At 40.3% G+C, this 19839-nt stretch overlaps 1 protein-coding gene across 1 annotated transcript in view; it reads left to right on the forward strand.

Moving 5' to 3' along the window:
* ARFGEF3 (ARFGEF family member 3) overlaps nt 1-19839 on the forward strand; it is an 87791-nt gene that overhangs the window by 19527 nt on the left and 48425 nt on the right. The window contains exons 5-6 of the mRNA XM_074168180.1: nt 14882-14950; nt 19016-19138. Of these exons, the coding sequence (XP_074024281.1) occupies nt 14882-14950; nt 19016-19138 (192 nt within the window). The remainder of the gene's footprint in view (nt 1-14881; nt 14951-19015; nt 19139-19839) is intronic.

Below are 19839 nucleotides of genomic sequence, written 5' to 3' on the forward strand. Positions count from 1 at the left end.
GCTTTGGAGGGGAGGCGCTGCCAAATTTCCTTGCCCTGTCATTGGGTTGGTTGAATGACTTGCTGGTATTGCCATAAAAAAGTGACTTCTAATACCTGTATTATTTGTGTGAAGCAACACGGCGGTTGATATTCTCAGATGTTTCGGTGTAAACTTAGTAGGACAGGGTTTGTTGTGCTATAGCTGATCACTAGTCAAAACTCTTTTGGAGCAAACTTGGTGGTCCTTTTTGCATGGTTCACTATACCTAGTACTGATTGATATGTTTGGATCTACTTGACTGTTCTTTACTTCTAAGTGCATAGATTAGGTATTTTATTTCTTTCTTACATCCTTGTTATGATGAATGTATGTTATCCACACTGATACTACTCTGCACTAGCTCTGCTCTTTGCCACTGAAGTTGTCTATGTGGGAGCAATATGGACTCAGTGTCAGAACATGCAGGTTGAGCCTAGGAGAAAAATCATAGAATGGTTTGGGTTGGAAGGGACCTTAAAGATCATGGAGTTCCAACCCCCCTCCCCTGGGCAGGGACACTAGACCAGGTTGCTCAAAGCCCCATCCAGCCTGGCCTTGAACACCTCCAGGGATGGAGGCACAGCTTCTCTGGGCAACCTGTTCCAGTGTCTCACCACCCTCACAGGAAAGAATTTCTTCCTAAAAAATAGAGCAGGATTTGTGTGGACTGTTACCTGTTTCATAGGAGCAGGCTTTGGCCCACGTGCAGGCTTAACTGGTGACACCCAGATCCTCAGCCCTACCCCAGTGTGCCTCTTTCCTGCCTCTCTTGGCTCTGTGGTGGGAAGGGGGAAGAGTTAAGACTCTATTGAACCCACAGATCTCCTGGAATGAAGTTATTTTATGTAAGTCACTTTTTTACCTTCTTGAGCATTGTAGATTCAGAACCTGCACGCGTGCTGTTTCTTTGAAAGCCATGACATGCCTCTGTCATGCATTGCCCCAACACTGAGAACAACGTGAGTACTCTATTTTACTAGAGTTATGAGTATCTTCTCAAGTTTTCTTGATATGTGAGAAACAAAAAAAACAACTCCCAAAACACCAAACCACATAAAACCCAAGCGAAAACCCAAGATTTTATTTATGTATGGTTTTTTTAAATTAAAAAAAAAGCCAACAACACGTTTAGTTCCAGTTTAAGCACAAAAGAGAAAGGGGAACATCATCTTCATTCCACTGAACTGAAATTGTGATGCACAAATCCTTTTCTGGCTAAAAGCACAATGAAATCCATGTATGGTAAAAATCAGGCCGAAATTACATCCTCAAAACAAAGCAAAAGTTCTGTTTTGATTTAAATATTTCAAGAGACCAGAGGACCAAAGCATATTGTAATCAGGGCAGTTAAAACTCAGAGGCATTAAATCAGAGCTTTTCCTAAAAGTCAAATCAGGTGGAGATTGTAACCTGAAGGTTACAAATTCCATTGCAAGACTTGAAAATGTTGTAGGTCTGATGAACGGCTGAAGCCTTCAGGGGTTTTTCAAGCAGCTGGTCTCAGCAATGCATTTATATCCCTGGATCTGCTAAAATGTGTCCTCGAGGCAGCACATGGTTGCACATTAGACTGTGTTATTCCATCCGGAGGAGATTAAATACATCTTTATCCACTGCCAGATATTAGACACTCCTGAACGTGGGCAGGTTGGTGTGAAACTGGGTCAGCAGCGATACTGGCCTGGTTCTTTGGGACTTGCTGCACAGTTGTATCAGTCTCCTAAGTATTAAGAATGCAACCATCAGAGATTCCACAAAAGCTTTTAGTCATGCAAAATAGAAGTGAAAATACAGGTACAGGAGTACAGACTTAACTGTAAACTGCTGGCAGGTAAGCTCTTAAATATTTTGGGTTGTTTGTTTTTTTTTTTTTAAAATCCTGCCTAGAATATCTCGTGTTGTTCCCCATAAGTGTACACCAGAAATTCAAGCTTCACGTATTATCCAAAACAGATGTTTTGAATATTTATTTTAATGGCTTCTTGTCATCCACCTGTGTTGCAGATGCGAGTGTGAAGGGATTTGATTAGCTGTGGAGAGCATTCTGTAAAGCTTTTTACATTTAGGTGACAGCAAGTTGGAATTGGCAGTGAAAGGAAGAAAACAGGAGAGATTATGTAGGGAAATTGTCCCCCTGATTTTCCAGAGTAGAAGTGAGACTCTGAAGTCCTTGGTTATCTTTTTGCGGGACACCCTTATTATTACTAAACACTGGGTAATTCTTATGTTGTTTTGTGCCCGAAAGAAGGCAGTGGCCTTTTCAGTGAAGAAGGGGGAAAAAACATGGTTTCCCTGTGATGTGAATGGGCAAACATATGTACTAACTGCATTTGATTTCCCAAAGAGTAAAGCAAGCTTTCTGGGGTGTTTAAATTTTGCATTAAGGCTTGCATGTTATTTAACTGCTGAGCCTAGTATTTCTTTAGAATATCACAGAATCACAGAATCTTCTAGGTTGGAAGGGACCTTCAAGATCATCTTGTCCAACCATCAACCTAACTGACAAAAATAAACACCCACAAAACAGCAAAATGCAACACCATCACTAAACCACGTCTCCCAGCACCACGTCAACCAGTCTTTTGAACACTTCCAGGGATGGTGCCTCAACCACCTCCCTGGGCAGCATTCCAATGCCCAATTCCAATGGCAACATTCCAATGTCTGATAACCCTTTCAGTGTAAAAATTCTTCCTGATATCCAATCTGAACCTCCCCTGGTGCAACTTGAGGCCGTTTCCTCTAGTCCTGTCGCCCGTTACTTGAGAGAAGAGACTGACCCCCCCCTCTCTACACCCTCCTTTCAGGCAGTTGTAGAGAGCGAGAAGGTCTCCCCTCAGCATCCTTTTCTCCAGGCTGAACAACCCCAGCTCCCTCAGCCTCTCCTCATCAGACTTGTGCTCAATGACTCTGCTGTCTGTGTATTCTCTGTACCTCTCATACAGTTTATGACAGAGATATAGTAGTATTTTCACAGTATTTTCACACTGGGGACCGAACTAAGGTTATTTAGGTGCTTTAAATCATATTAAAAGATACTGAGAAATCAGGTAATCCAGAAAGCGTGACCAGAGGGAGCAGTGTATCTGACACAAGGCCACTTTAGCATTTACTTTTGCTGTTGCCATGATATTTTGCTATCACACTGAAAAGGCCTCTAATATATGTAATATCAGGGGTTTTTTTTATTGTGTATTTTACAGCTGACTGTATGAAGGGAATGGAAAATCACACAATCATACAGTGCCTTGTTGTTGATCTTCTTGTAATACATCAATAGCTTAATTGCAGTTTCGAACAGAATAATCTAAATATTTTTACTCATATATTTTCTTTACCATATTCATGTGAGTTGGGAAGGAAGAGATATATTGATCACTAATCAAATTTGGTGTTTTATCAGTGAGGCACCAAAGGAACTCACCACTCTATTGATACAGTTGAAGATGGATAGAAAAAATAGGGGGAGGGGGAAATCCTGATTTCTTTCCTGATTTGATGCTTTTAAATTCTGACCTCAGATGTTTTTAAAATGGCTGAAGTACTTTTGCTTCATGCAGTTAGACCTTTGCTTGCGGGAACACATATAGTATTGACAAAAGCACTATCAGATATGGTCAGATCAGCAGAGGGAAAGGAAACTAATCTATAGCTGAGTTTCTAGATTGAGGTCGTTCCAACCTCAGCGAAACTGTGATTTTTACTTCCTCTCTTTGATTTTTTTGGGTAATTTTTCATCTGCAACCCTGACCCTAAAATCTGGTTCCTCCAGGAAAGGCTCCTGGAAGAACTGGAATTCAGCTTTGGAAATAACTGCGGCGTCAAAGCAAGTGAAACCAAATATGAAGGAAGCGGGGTAGGGTGGAAATTTTCCAAAACAGCAAGGACTTTTTTTTTTTTTTTTTCCCTCCACCATCTCACTAATGTTACGGTGACTTTCATTTATAAGTTGACAACCTTCTTAATAATGCAGTACCTCTCTATCTAACTGTGATAACATTATTCTTAAATAACAATGCAAAAAAAAAGAGTTTAATGAATAATTGAAGATCAGTAGATGAGTTCTCACCCAGAAATGAGCTCTCCAGATAAACTGGCTACACTGTACTGTAATGGGTACTGACCCTAAAGTAGTAATTTTTAAAAAGGAAGGTGTGATTGTTCATTTTCCCTTTCTCCTGCCTCCTTTTGTTTTCTTTAGTTACAGACAAAGCCGTGACACGTAATCAGTGCATGTCAGTTCAGTCTGTGCCCAGATTTCCCAAGAAATGTACAACTAACAAGACAAATTTTCAAGCAAGAATGAGAATAATTACCACAATAAAACTCAGTTTTCTGATATGACGTCTTTTGAAATATTTGGTCGTTCTTTCATTATTCTAATTACTGCTGGACATGTTGTGAATATATACTACATTTCTGTCAGTGGAGCGTCCACCTTTGGTTCTTACTATCTCTGAGGAGCCTTCACACAGTATTTGTGGCTACACTACTTGTGGTATTTCTTGAAATAGGCTTGAAGATTTTCTGGAACCAAAAAATATTTTTCCAAAGTGGAAAAATATGGCTTGAGAGAGAGAAAATTCTTCTAATTCCCATTATTTACCTATTGTCTAAGGGGAATCAGCTATTTCATTTAGGAAAGATTAGTTTATGCCCAGTGACTCTGACTTGCATTTCGTAGTGGATTAGGTGTACTGCTTGCTGATGGGCAAAATTTTTATGGGCTTTCAGCGAGGAGTCAGCCAGAAGTCTCTTTAATCTGTGAATAAGGTTTAATGAACCCTTGCTAAATCTGCTATGTTAAGGCAATCTTTTCTCTTTGTCTCTTCACTGCTCCATTAATACAGCATTTGGGAACTCTCCAGTACTAATACTAGACAGCTCTTTTTGTGATTTCAGTTTTCATTTTGGATATATTCAGAACTGAAATTTAAATTAGAGTTCTTGGTAAAACTTAGCATGTGTAAGTACAGACAAAATGGAGCAAATAGCTCTGCCTCTAAAACACTATCTTTAGGTTGGGTATTTGTGATTGTTCTTGAAGATGCAAAGTTGTTCACTGAGTACTAAGAGCCATCTCCTAGTCTTTTTTTTTTTTTTTTTTTTTCCTTTTTTATAATAACTAATTTAATTGATAGGGCCCCAGTTATGGTCAGCAATGGCCCCAAATTAGTCAGCACTTGAGAAGGTCTCTACTGAAGATCTGCAAGGAGTAGTAGAAAGTTTGGAGACAATTCTTTGTTCTTATTTTTTTAACAATCATAGTTGACCTGGTTTAGGTTCTGCATAACCACGTTGCTACAGGTTCAGGGAGATAGTCCTGATCTGATGCAAATATTGGATTAAGCTAGATTGTGCTTGAGCAACCGAGCAAAACTTACTGTCAACTTTTTCAGAAAACTTGGCAGGAACTTTGTTGCTGCTGAGCAGGAAGCCTAACTTTTTACTTTTTCCAAGAAGTGGAGGGTTTGGTGAGGGGCTAGTTAATTTTTTTTTTCTTCAGCCCTACACAACAGAGAACAAATTATATTATGTATTTGAAAAGAAGTTCTAAACTCTTTGATCAAAAATGTGGACAGAATGCAACTGTAAAATCTCAGCCTCTATGGATGATTATATTCTGCACCTTTTTCTTGGGTACTGGTAAATGAGCCGATTACTGTAATAAACTCTCACAAATAATATATTTTCATTGTTTTTTCCTGTTTGAAATTTATCTTTCTACATACAACTCGGTTACGCTTAATAGAATATCATTTGCAACTGTTCTCTTTGTCTCGAACTGTAAAATTAAATCTACATACTTTAGTTCATATATAATCTTGGAATAACAGATCATTGTTTCCCCTCGATATATTTTATGCACTGCATTATTGCAAACATTTTTGAACATCGCTTGCAATGTAAATTGCAGTCCAACCTCTCTCTGAGCAGAGCAGGACTACGTTTCAAATAAAGTAAAAAATAAAAAACATTCTTCAACATTATTGGCATGTCTTAATCCAGAACTGGTTTAAAATTTATATTAATAGAAAAAAAAAAAAATCCTGAATATGTGTAGAGGAAAGATTCACCTGAAGCTGTTCCTGTAATGGTGGTGCTTGATATGAGCTGTCATAAGCAATAACTGATTTTTGTCCAGTCCATAGTCCGGAGATGTGTTAGCAGCCTGCACTGCCAAAGAGGGGAGTCTGTAAGAACTTGCATGTCGTGCAAATAAAATTCTTTTCTAAGATCAGTCCTGTCCAGGGATGCCAGCTGGAGTTCTCAGTGCTTCCTCCGCTTGGCCTTCGCATAAGACAAATTGCTGTAATGTAGACCAACTAAAAATCCAGACTCTCTTGGGTTTACTTTACTCATTGGGGTTTGGGGATTTTTTTTCTGGTTGCTTTTTAAACTCATTTTATGTGTGTGCTTAGTTATAAGTAACCAGGTTAATTCCAGTGGATTGAGTGACCTACCTTGCGTGTTCCAACAGAAGCTCGTCCTTTCCCAAATTAATTGGAACTGTGGTAAATGTCTACTACTCATAATTAAGGTTATGATTAAAGAACTCCCCTGGTTCTTAGGTGCCTGGCCCTCATAGGAGAAACTGTAGTCTTAAATTAAATACCTGAGCTTTCTCCTTAATGGCTACAAAAGATTGAGAATGGGAATGTCCTGGATATGGCTGAATGGATACTGCATAGGAGCTGCCTAAGCCAGTAAGGGATGAATGCAGTATCTCAAAAATCCAGCTTCTTTCCAGGATCTGTGACTCTTCCTCAGAACCTTTCTTATGCTTGAATTCGTAGCCCTGAACAACCTCTGTGGGCCTGGGCAGCTTTAAAAAAAATCTAAGTGCTTAAAAGATTTTCAGGTTAGAAAAGTAGGCTTAGTTTCTTGCCTGGAGAAATTCTAACGCATAAATTTTGCCTTTCTCGGTGCTCCTTCAGCCTTGAGGTGATGAAGGTGTTTTCAGACAGAGAATGTGCTCATTCTGTTGTTTTGGAACTGTCCCAATTGGTGTGGCATAATCAAAAAGGTTGAAGTCAGGCACAAAAAGCAGTAATTAGAGGAACGCTCTACCCTGGAACTGAGGCAACGGTGGGAAGGGTAAGAGGGTGGGATACCTGTCTTCTGTGGTCATTCCTCCTGCAGTCATGGATGGGTGGGAAGAAGGGTTCCTTCCTCCAGGTTACTTCAGCAGTGGGTTTCTTTCCGTGCATCAGGAAAATGTGTGACTGGTCTGTCAGGAGAGAAAATAAAATTGCCTGTGATACGCTGTGATCAAATACTGTATTACAGTATATATATGCTCAGGAGTAACATTAATAGTGCACGGATTTTGCTGTTCGTGTAGGGGTGTTTGTTATTTTGGAGTGCTTGTGACTGGCATTCTTTTTTTTGCAGCAGTGCAGATTTTGCAGAAATGAAGAAAGTTCAGCGGTGTCGGAGTTTTATCGCTGTGCTGTGCAGCATATGCAAGCAGTGAGTCATTGGGTCATTCCTGCAGGTGTTCCAGTACCAAAGTGGAAAATAGCAAGTCCCTAGTACTGGGGAGTGTAATCTAAGACCTTTCTGGTGTGGAAGTACAAGTTCTTATGGACTTTCTTTAGTCTTAGGCACGTACCAAGAACCTGGAGGTTGCTTAACCATTAAGAAAGTGACTTGGAAAGAGACTGTGTGATCACAAAACCAAATACAGAATTATAGAATCATCTAGGTTGGAAGGGACCTTTAAGATCATCTAGTCCAACCATCAACCTAACTCTGACAAAAAAACCCCATCACTAAACTATGTCCCACAGCACCATGTCAACCCGTCTTTTGAACACCTCCAGGGATGGTGCCTCAACCACTTCCCTGGGCGGCTCGTTCCAATGCTTGGTAACTGTTTCAGTGTAAAAATTCTTCCTAATATCCAACCTGAACCTCATAGAAGCTCTTTAACTTTCATATATTGAATCTTTTCCCTGCTGCCAGACATTATTGCTTACTGGAGGTGACAGTGCCAAGTTCTGCTAGCCAAGTTGGCCACATAACAGTGGCACGGAAGGGTAACTTGCCATAGCTTTTGCATGTAATTATACACATAATCCAGATGTGAGAGAGAAATAGATGGTAACTTGAGGTGGCAATCACAAAAACATCTGATCTGGCTTTTTAGTATCTCTTTCCTGGATTCAGGTCAGGAGACAGGGGGAGATCCTCTGGCAGGCTTTGACAGCTTGTGGGATGCTGCTGCCTAGGTTGTATTTGGGGTTGTCTTCTTGCCAATTAATCTAAAATCAGCTGTTGTAAAGTACATTACCACACAGAAAATTCCCCTGATGGAACCTTGTTTGGTGGAACCTTGTGTGTATCGGAGGGTAAGGGAGTTGTCTTTCCTCTCCCATGTCCAAAAAATTCTCTTGGTTTCAAGAATAAATGTCAGCATTTTCTATCCAGGGGATACACTGGTTCCTGTTTCCTTGACAGCTCTGGGTTTTCTTACACCCATGTGTTGACATCCTTTCTGACCATTTTGATAGTGGATGATGTAACTTCATTTTTATTTGAGAACTGAGTTCAAAGGGAAAGTGTTGCAGCTGAGAAGCAGGGGGTTTAATATATTTCTTTTCTTTGCCTAAGTAACACTTAAGACAATTGGTGTAATTTGCTGAGTGGCTGAACAAACTAATCTGGTGCAGAAAAAAAAGGTTCAGCATGTGTCAAGAAAAATAGTAAAATACCCGTCACACACGCATGCAGTTTGCATTAGTAACTATGAATGAGTGAGCATTAATTTCCTTCTTTTCCTGGCCTTTCCCCTATGTTATAACTTCCTCTCTATTATACAGTCTTCTTTTTTCCCCATTTTTAAACCAGCATAGTTTGTAGCATGGAAAAATTAAAAAAAAAAAAAAAAAATTACGTTCATTGGTATGAAAAATGATTACCTTAAAAATACTTATTATTATTTATGTATACTCATTAAATAGATAATTTTTTTTAAATTTGTGTTTATTTTAAAGATGCCTCACTTAAAATTTCCGTTGTGTAAATTTCTTTATTTTGGGTTTTGCTACTTTCCTACTTTTTTATGGTGATGGTCTTTCTTTTCCCTGCATTTTTGTTTCTTTGCCTCATCCATAATTCTACCCACTCCTATTTTAGGGGAGGTTCCAATCCCTCTGAGTAGACCAAATAGCGCTTTATTTCATGACTGATCTACTTGAATCTCTCATTTAAAAATGTCATTTTTCTTTAATGAGAAAAGGAGTATTAGAGTTTAATAGGGTTTTTTTTAAGTCTTTATAAATTTTTTGTTGATATTTTTCAGTTTTGTATTTCTCCATTTTCAGGGGTTTTTTTGCTCGGATATATATATCTTCTAACTTGTAAAGTAATGCAGTATTACCAATAGCCTGTAACCTGGGAAGTGGGAAATGCCATCCTAGCAGTGCTAGTCAGCCTTTTTTTTTTTTTTAATCTTCCCTGCCTTTAAGTGTTATAATTCTAAAGATAAAAGCCCTTGTCAGAGCCGTTAAGAAAACTTGTTTAATATCTATTAAGCAATTGCTTTAAATCACCTCTTTCCCTTCTAAAACTGTAATACCTAAGCAGAAGTTTCACTTGGTTTCATGCCACCATAAATAGTGTTGAGCAGTAGTTCTGGTTTAGTCTGGTGAACTAATGGGCATGGTCTTCTGGGAGCCTTCAGCTTGTCACCGCGGATAATGTGTGAGGCTCTTCTGTACCAGATACGGTCCTTTTGTTTGAAGCCCTAGTGTATTCATAATTGCTGGTGATAGCAAGGGGGTTTTATGGGTTTACTGATTCATGGAAGACACCGTCTCCTTTCTCTCCGTAATTAAAATCTGCTGGTTTGTACACCGATACATGGTGACACAATGCACATGAGTTCGTTAATGCTCTTCCTTTCTCTTGCCCGTGTTTTCCTTCACGGCCAAGGAACATGACACAAGCAGGTTACAAGTTATTCTGCCAAATAGGAGGACACCTCCTGGCCAAACTATTTTGCAGAAATACTGGCTGACTGCTTTAAATGTCAAATTAGTGAATGAGATAAGAGTGTCGTCCTGCCCTGTCTTCTGGCTGGGTTTTTCCTCCTGGAGGGCAGGATTTGAGAATCATCCAAGCACACATTACATCCAAGTTTACAACCTGCAAGTAAAGTAATTCAGGAAAGACTCCCTTTATGAATCTCACATAGGGATTAGAGGTGGCTGCGACATTTCAGCTCTCTAAAGTTTGTACGTGCATCCCAAGTAGGAGAAACAGGAACGTTCAGAGGATTTTGGCAATGGGACTTTGAGTGCTGGAACAGAAAAAGAATAGCAGTAGCATGTGGATGTTGGACTTCGCACCTAAATGCAGTGAAGTGCTGAAGCATCCTCAGGTGGTGGCAAATTACAGTTGCTTTTAAGTTTTGTACCTTTTCCCTCTTTCTCCATCAGGAGGATACTCCTTGCTTTCTTACACACCTTCTGTATTTGATGCGAGTCCACCAGAAGCTCTTCAATGTGAGAATTGCCTTTTACGACAAATTCATGCTAAGCACTCGGGGAACTTGGCTAACAACACTCAGCCGTCTTAGAACCTGAAAATATTCCCTCTTTTTCCCTCTTTTGGAGACCTCTCTTAAAATATGGGATAGACATTGTAACATCAGTTTAATTAGTCAAAATCTTGGATATTTTATGTCAATTTACCTTCATTGTATCATCAGAAGCACTTTTCTTGTTTTGGTTTGAGGTTTTTTTTTGTTTCTACTTACTGTGAAAACTGTCCATGCGTGCACTCTTGTACTACGGTTGGTACCCTGGGAGGCCAGGGAGTAGGAATTGTATTTCTTGTTCCATGACAGTCAGAGCTTCAACAGTAATTAAAATGAATGCTTTCATTATGGTTAAGCCCTTTATGGAAATGGGATTCCATCCAGGCATTTGCAAGATAATGGAAGCCAATTAAAACATCCAGGAGGTTGTGTGACTTTTAAATTGTATCTACAGTCGTGTAAGTTCCTTCTTCAAAAAAAAAATAAAAATCGTTGCACGAGAAAACCTATCTTTCTTTTCTTCTTTAATTTTTAATTTAAAGGGTGGGTTTTAATTTAATAATTTAAGGGATAGTTAAGCAGCCTGTGGGATATATTGTCTGGAGACTCAGTGTTTTCAGTGGCTCTGAATGATTACGTTTGTGTTTGGTTTTAATCTCGTTTTTCGTCCAGTAATCTCAAAGAGAAGCCTGCTGTCCTCCTGTCTGTTCCACGGAAATGGGAAGACAGGCCAGTTGAGTGTCTGGAGCATCGCCAGGACTGCAAACGAGCCCTGCCGTGGCGCTGATGGAAATCATGGCTGAGAGCAATCTTGTGCGTTGGTCAGGGACCATCTTTCAGATCTCACAAATGATTTGTGAGGGAAGACCGTAGCGAGTGGAGCAAGCCAAGAATATGCTGGCTGAGAACTTCTTACGCTTCTGTGGTTTGATCACATCCGATCGTATGCCCTTTCTCTAGCTCATAGATTGCTAGATCTCGTTTTACACAAAGAGTAGCTGTCAAAACTTAGAAGTCTTTTTGTTGAATTTCCCTGAAATTCATAGCAGGGTTTTGATCATCCCTTCCTTACTGCACTTGATGTCTGACTTTTCTATAGTTCATCTGTTGCAAGCAGGTTATTGGCGCTTGCAACAGAAAAAAATAGGCATATAATTGCTAAGTTTTCATGGTTCAGCTCTATGAAGGTAGGAAATAAAAATTAAAAAGGAGAGAGAAGAGATTTCAAAGAGCAAGGGCTTACAGCAATCCCTAAACCAGTGTGTTCTTCCATGTATTGTGGTATATGGCTTCCAGGTTTTGAGCTGTGGGAAGTGTTAGGTGTTAACAAACAGTACAGAGCCAAAATGGTACAAGAGAGCAGAAGGGCCCTTGAAGCAAACGAGGTTTTACAAGTAGGGAAAAATCAGGACACAGAAACCGCTGAATAAGGTTAGTCTTAGCACGGTAAGAAGAGATTTGTCAGTGGGAGGTGACAGTTGTCGGTCTGTGGGTTTATGAACTGTGTGCTACACCTGTGTTTTGCACAGCAGTGTATGGAGGGTACAAATCACAGTTTTTCCTTAAATACAGAATGGTTTGGTTTTGGTTTTTTTTAGCCAGCTGCTGAGCTCTCACAACTATTAGAAATGTCAATAAAATTTCAGGGTAGTTGACAGCTGAGAAGGTGAGACCCAACAACTGGCCAGTAGCTTAGAATTCACTTAGTGCCAAACAAAATTGTTCGGTTTTGAAGTTTTAAACTTTGTAGGTTTGGACTGAGCAGCAGATGGAAATAACAACCCTTATAATTTATGTCGTTATTAACCAAATGAGATTGAGGGGTTTTATAATTGACTGTTTACTTTCCAGCTGTATTCCTCGTCACTGGCACTTGTCCGTGTGCCAGCAGATGTAGCAGAGAAATTTGCAGAGTCCACATCAAGAAATACAAAGTACAGCACTCCTAATTGTTCATAATTAGAAACAGATTGCCTTCCCCAGCAAATTCAAGCGCTCTGTGGCTTGTATCCCTCCTCGCGATACTGAGGTAGACTGTGTCACGCTTTTGAGATAAGAAAATCCATTTCGCCCATCTCACAGAAAAGGGAAACTATGTAGAAGAAACTCGTCTCAGAAACTTTCCTTTGCTCTAAATGTAAATGCCAAATATCTGAAAAAGAGATTATAGTCTAGGACTAGAAGTAAGAGGCAGTATGTACAGGAAGAGTAGCATGCACTTTTCTGTTCTCATTACCTCTAGTATTTATCCCCATTACTCACCTCTTTATGAAGGACTGACTGAGAGTCAAGGCAAGATAGTATATATAGACAAATGTAAAATTGCCGTTACATGATGATTTTCTTGGAACACTTTTTATAGTGAAACCATCTTCTGTAAGAATAGGATCATACTCCTGACTGGTATTTTATTTGCAAAACAAAGAAGCAATCAAAAAAAACCCCAACCTTGGAGTAAGGTGGAACATCCTGTAGTGAAGTACTGAGTTTTCTGTAGTGAAATACTGTCATTTTCTGCTGAGAAAAACGTTTGTAAAGATGCAGTGCATTTCAGTGCATAGAAACTTTTCAGTCTGACTCTCAAAATGCAAAGAAGGTTATTTTATATCCTTCTCGAGAAAAATGGCACGCTCATCCATGGACAGGCTCTTCTGTCTGTACCTGTAAGATCAAGTGGTTAATGCTCAGAGCTGCTCTTGTACAGAGAATTCAAATTCCCCTACAGTTATTAAATGTCTGCTTTCCAGTAATAGATTTTTTTCCCCCCTCCCTGGTGCAAAATAACTGCAGAGAGGAGTATTCTCCCAAGCAGAGATTCAATAGTAATAAAGGGTGTTCAGAGGCTCCAGCGATGCTTGTCTTAACCTGCAGATCAGCACTTTTCTTTGTTTTATGAAGGCTCCGAGATGCTTCTAGGGTTCATTACTACCTAGAGAGAAGATACACCTGAGAGGTGATCTAGTTTCCAGCTTCCTGCTTTAAAAAATTATGATTTTTTTGCTGTTCCACCATAATGTGGAAACCATGCAGCACAATTAAAGCTCAGAAAAATGATGCTTTTTTCTGAACCAAAGGGCAATAATCTTTCCAAACACGCATCCCTTTGCCTCCTTTTTTTTATGTTTAACTTGCAAGCTCTGGCCAGACACACTGTGGTAAAGTTATTTGGGGTTTTTTGGTATTCTAGACTAAGGAGATAACCCCGGGGTGTTGTACATTAGTAGCTGTCACAGAAGCTACTCATAAAATAAAAACCTAGTACAAAAAGCACGTAATAAATAAGAGAAATCATTAGGAGCCAGCAACGCTAACTTATCTGATGCCCCGAATTTCCTTGTGAAGCAGAGAACAGTAGTTCTTAGGGGCTGAGAAGGTGTAGGGACCAATGCATTAATGTGATTGATATTTGCTGGGATGCTTATCCCAAGAAACTCATGCTATTTCAGACCAAGCAAAGCATAAATCCTGGCACTGGGAAAATTCTGTGCTGTGAAGGAGAGAGGACAGTACCTCAGGTTCTCTCAGTCTTCTGTGGGGCAGGAAGGATTGGAAAGGGAAGGAGGGAGGACATTTCCAGACACTAAAGGCATCACACCACAGCACCTCTCACCATGTTGCCTGACTCACCCACCACACTACCCTGGGCAGATCACATCACATTCCCAATCCCCTTCCCTTCAAAGGAAGGTGTGGGACAGGGCTTTGAGTTCTTATTCCTCCTACTGAGTTCAAGACCAGACAAGCCTTCCTTCATGAATTGGGGCTTATGAATTCTTATTTAGCTGCTCGTTATCAAATGACTATAATACACTTACTGGAAATATCCTAGACTGGGAAATCCTCATGTCAAGCAGTAATTAGCAGCTTGTTTCACATAATACATATGTATCTGTGTCACCTAAATAATAACTTGTATGCATTTTTTCCTTCCTCCTTTGTTATACTAACAGAAATGAATGGAAGGACTGATTATAAATCGTGTGAAGCTTGTGGTTAAAACATGAATGGATTCTGTCTATTGAGTCCAAGACCAGGGTTTATCACTGGGTTGTCTTTCCTTCCATGGGGAGATGTAGAAGACAGAGATAAATAATCCACTGGGCTGTACCTCTGGGGCCAATAGTTCCAGCTTCTCAGGAGGAAGCAACTTGACTGTGCCATCTCCTTTATCCCAGTAACTCGTGGTGCTAAGAAGCTTCTGATGTCTGCTCCAAGAATGGAAGGAGCTGTGGCTAAAAGCACATGGGTGGGAAAGGGAGGCAGTAACAGATTAAATTTAATTTTTTTTCCTTCCTCCTTCTCTTTTGACTCAAGGTCTTGCTCTGTATAACTTATACCTCCACGTTTGAGCTGAATGGGAGTTCAGTGTTGAAGATTGCTGAGGTAAGTGCCTCTGTCCTACCATTGCTTGTGTCACTTAACGTGCCCCTGCTACCTAGAGCGTGTCTTCCGTACTGAACCGGTCCAAATCACAATTGCCATCTTAAGGACTGGTATTGCCTTATGTCTGCTGTGAAGAAACAGTTGCAAGTTGGGCAGGGATTGCATGGGAAGGCACTTCTGGGAACTGATGTGTGCATGTAGGCACCAGCTCCTTAAAGAACGAAGACAACTACCAGTTTGGCTCACAACTTCACTAGACAGCTAATGGATTACTGCGTGCTTATACTGCTATACATTCAAAATGATGTTTGCAGTTTAAACTCTTTCATGTCTTCCTAGTGTTTGGGGCATTTTTTTCCCCACTTCGTATTAAGCACGTGTCTGGAGGATGCAGATATTCCGTGGTAGCAGTGCGGCTTAAAGAAGTCCTGCTCTGATGGCTTGCCCTCGTGATACACAGTTACAAACACATGTACATTTGCAGTGTAAACTGGATCATCAAAATCATAGAATCATAGAATGGTTTGGGTTGGAAAGGACCTTAAAGATGATCCAGTTCTACAACCCCTGCCATGGGCAGGAACACCTCCCACCAGACCAGGTTGCTCAAAGCCCCATCCATCCTGGCCTTGAACACCTCCAGGGATGGGACATCCACAGCTTCTCTGGGCAACCTGTTCCAGTGCCTCACCAACCTCATAGTGAAAAAATTCTTCCTGTAATCTAAGTCTGCCCTCTCCCACATTGAAGCCACAAAGTGGCCTTGCTATTTGGCATTTTTTTCCAGTCAGTCCCTTCGTTTTCCTAGCCTGCCCTCTGTAGCAAAGTGGAGCCACTGCAGAATTGGAAAGGTGCTGCCTGTGTTACTGGTAGAACTCTCTAACAAACAAGGCTATGGTCTGGCCGTTTTCTACTGCCTGATCGTTCTCAATTCATGTGTACAGAATAAAGGCACCCCAAATCTTTCTGAATATTATCCGCTTCAAATTAAGGAAGCATCCAACATGAAAAGTGCCATATTTTATGGTTTAAATATTAATAGTATTGAAAACAGACTAAATCTTGCTGTGTACACCTTCCCATGCTTGCCTTGACCCCTGCAAGAAAGTTTAGTTCATGTTGTTGCTTGTTTTTATGCATGTATTTGTAACTCCTCTCTACCTTTTGTTTGACTCTGTTGTGTTTCACTGCCTAACCCTTCTGTGTTTTGCTCTTAGTTGTGTTTTGCATGTCATAGAGCTGGAAGTCCCCGAATGCATGAAATGATCAAAATGTCCATTGCACATCTCCTCGGGGCCCTGAGCTCTCGTGTTTTTATTGGTGGTTCTTCATCAGTGGCTTTTCAAAAGGTACCTTGCCCAGCTGTTTTAGAACACAGGCCTTCTGTAAGATGGGAGCTGAAGTGAACAGTACTGTTGCTTGATAGCTGGCATGGGGAGGGGAGAAAAGAAGGAGATATCAACCATGCTCTTGCCAGAAAGTCAGCCTACTGCCAAGAATGGTATTTCATCAATTAATTCAGGTACTCTGGAAAAAGACTTACAACACAGGAGAATGACCTCAGCAGCACTGGAATGGTTTGGCCTCTGCAAAGGGCTGTACGTGGTTTAAAAGGCTTTAGGATTTTTTGTCCACTGGAGTTCAGGGGATAGCTGAATGATGGGCAGAGTTGGTCCAGGTTTTCTTTGAACTTACAAGACTGTCTTCATCACTGACTAATTGATCTTAAGCTAAATAAAATCCTTTCTTTTTTTGGGGTATAATTTGGGAGTGATCTTGGAATCTTGAAAAAGGGCATCAAGAGTGAGATAACGCTGTTGATTTGGTTCCTTATATACTGCAACCTGTTCTAGTGTATTGTCAAAGGAGATACTCAGTCTCAGTTTGTCATTTGCATAGTGTTTCTAGCAGGAGATAACAAGAGATATACATACCCTTGAAAAGCTGTGGAATGCTGTCTCTCAGTGCAGTTGGGAATAAGGGAAAATAAGGCAAGAGCCATAATTAAGCAGCTTCCATGTGCGATGTCTTAGATCTCTCACTTAAGATAAAGTTTGTATCCAAGAAGCTCAGTCGTGTTTTCTTGTGCTCGTGGCTTTATTGAAATGCTGAGATGCGAGGTTGCCCAAAGTAAGGAGATCAAAAGAGTCTTAGGAACATACCTATATTGTTTTCCACTCCACTCTAACAAAAGCAGAAGTGTGCCAGCAACGTGTTCATCTGAAACTTTACAGCCTCAAGCCCACAGCCTTTCTTTCTTAGTCAATGGAATAGCTTGGTTTCATGTCAGTAGGAGTTAGAAACAATCACAAGTCTTGTCCCTGTGCCCGTCATAATACTGATTAGCCTATCTAACCAGACCACTTTAGTTTTTCCCCTCTTAAAAACTCATCCTCGTTAGGAACTATAAAAATGGCTTTACATCATATAATATCCTTCTCATTCAAAAATATATGCCAGATGCATTTATGTATACTCCTCCTGCGTATCATTTGTAGTATATATTTATATTTATAATTTTTTTCACAGCTTGAATCTATATTCATGTTTCTTCTCATTAGCTATATATCTGAGCCATGGCAGAATGAAGACAAAAAGACTGAAAGTATGTGAACAGTTATTTAATTTATTAAATTTTTTTATGGTTATTGTTAATGATAAAGCTCATTCATAGAATCATAGAATCATTCAGGTTGGAAGAGACCCTTGGGATCATCGAGTCCAACCATCTACCCTACACTACAAAGTTTTTCCCTACACCATATCCCCCAACACCACATCTAAGCGACTCTTAAACTCATCCAAGGATGGTGACTCAACCACCTCCCTGGGCAGCCCGTCCCAGTGTCTGATCACTCTTACTGCGAAGAATTTCTTCCTAATGTCTAGTCTAAACCTACCCTGTTGCAACTTGAAGCCATTCCCTCTTGTTCTATCGCTATTTGCTTGTGAGAAGAGACCAGCACCAACCTCTCTACAATGTCCTTTCAAATAGTTAGAGAGAGTTATGAGGTCTCCCCTCAGCCTCCTCTTCCTCAAACTAAACAGTCCCAGCTCCCTCAATCGTTCTTCGTAGGATTGATGCTCCAGGCCCTTCACCAGCTTCATTGCCCTCCTCTGTACCTCATTGTAGGCCAAAGGACCAAAACTGCTTCTTCAGCTCACAGTCTGAGAAGATTGTATTGTACAATTCTGTCACAAATTCACTCGGCTCCATCAAGACTGTTACCCACTTGGTAGTTACAGTAGTTACTACGGTTATCCAGCTCTTACAGAGACCAACACCTCCTGCCGAAAATCTGATCAAGGAGAGAAATTAATGTATTATGCTTTGTCAGCTCTTTGTGTAACATCATCTGGGGGCAAAAGTTAAGCACAACCCTGGTCACAGCACAGTGTCCAAAAGCCAAGAGCAGCTGGGCACTGGGAGGAGCTGGGAACTGGACGATGCATCCGAGTTCTTTCATTGCTGCCTCGGTTCCTGTGGGATCTCTGAGCCGAGGAGCCCTCGGGTTGATTGCCAGTTATTAAAAGGCAATCATTTGTGTTGTTGATGGTAAAACACTATTGCAATTTTTTGTATTAGGAAAGGCTTTCAGATGTGCTGCAGTATATGATAATTAATTGGAGAAAAGATGGCAAATACCTATACAATAGAAGCAACAACCTTAAAGAACTGGAGGGTATTTACATTGCAGATACAGACTTGCAGAGTGATAGGTACAAAGATGTATGTAAAAATGAACATCTGAAGCAGTGTTTAGGGAATTATCTACAGAGCAAGGCAAGTGCCAAAATCACTTGGGTTTGACAGGAGGGGAAGACTTTGCCAATTTTGCCTTACCGTTCCTCAGCTGTGAGACTAACTGATGAATCGTGTGCTGCTTCTGGATGCTACTCACTCGGTTTCCGTGTTGCTGAAAACTTCTTATGTGCTAATAAAGCAACGTTAGAGTGGTAAGGAAGGCTGACTATCTATGTGAGAGACCTTGGTATCCTCCTAGAATGTGTGAGTGGTTAAGTTCCAGTTCATATCTATGTACTGCGTTCTTGTTTCCCCATCAGGTTTGCATTGAGACATATGTATCTAGCTGTCACCAGCGGAGCATTAACACCGCTGTGCGGGCAACCCTCAGCCAAATGTTGAGTGACTTGACTTTACAGTTACGACAAAAGCAAGAAAATATGGTGAGCCTTCTGGCATCAACAAATGGTTCCATGTCCATGGCTGCATACCTTTTTTGTTTCTCTGAATGCAGTGTGTTGTACTGGCTTGTTGTGCCTTATGGCTTTTATTTGACACTTCCACAGTTAATCCTGTTTAAAAGCTTTTTTTTTTGGGCTCTGACTCTGTGCCTGCTTCAGAGCAGTCTGTCGGAAGCACAGCTCTCACGTTGTCAGCTCTACTTGGCTGATTTATTTTTTTTTCTCCTTCCACTAAACAAAAGAGGTTTTGTTCTGATGTCAGGTTGCCTTGGCCTTTTCCTCTTCCATTCTTTTTTTTTTGTTGTTGTTTGTTTGCTTGTTTTCCTAAGGTTCATTGAAATCCTTTTGCCAAACGTTTTTGCATGACAAATATTGACATAAACAAAACAAATTCTCAACTAAGGAAAGGGTAATTGAGGTGTTTTCTTCTACTTTTTTGTAGAAGGTAATTTAAACTCATGAAATTCTTTGCTTGGTTGCTAGCAAAAAAATTAATTCTATTTATTGCATTATTAAAATCCATGAGAGCTGTTTGGATGAAATCCCAGCACATTGTCAGCAAAACTCTAAATGTTCTGGGTACGTGTGAAATTACATTGGCTTCTTACATTTGTTCGTGCTGCTTTGTATATTATCATCATATCAAAAAAGTACTATTTGTAAAAGTCAGTTTCTAGTTATTA

Source organism: Numenius arquata, chromosome 2, assembly GCF_964106895.1.
Source record: "Numenius arquata chromosome 2, bNumArq3.hap1.1, whole genome shotgun sequence".
NCBI lineage: Eukaryota > Metazoa > Chordata > Aves > Charadriiformes > Scolopacidae > Numenius > Numenius arquata.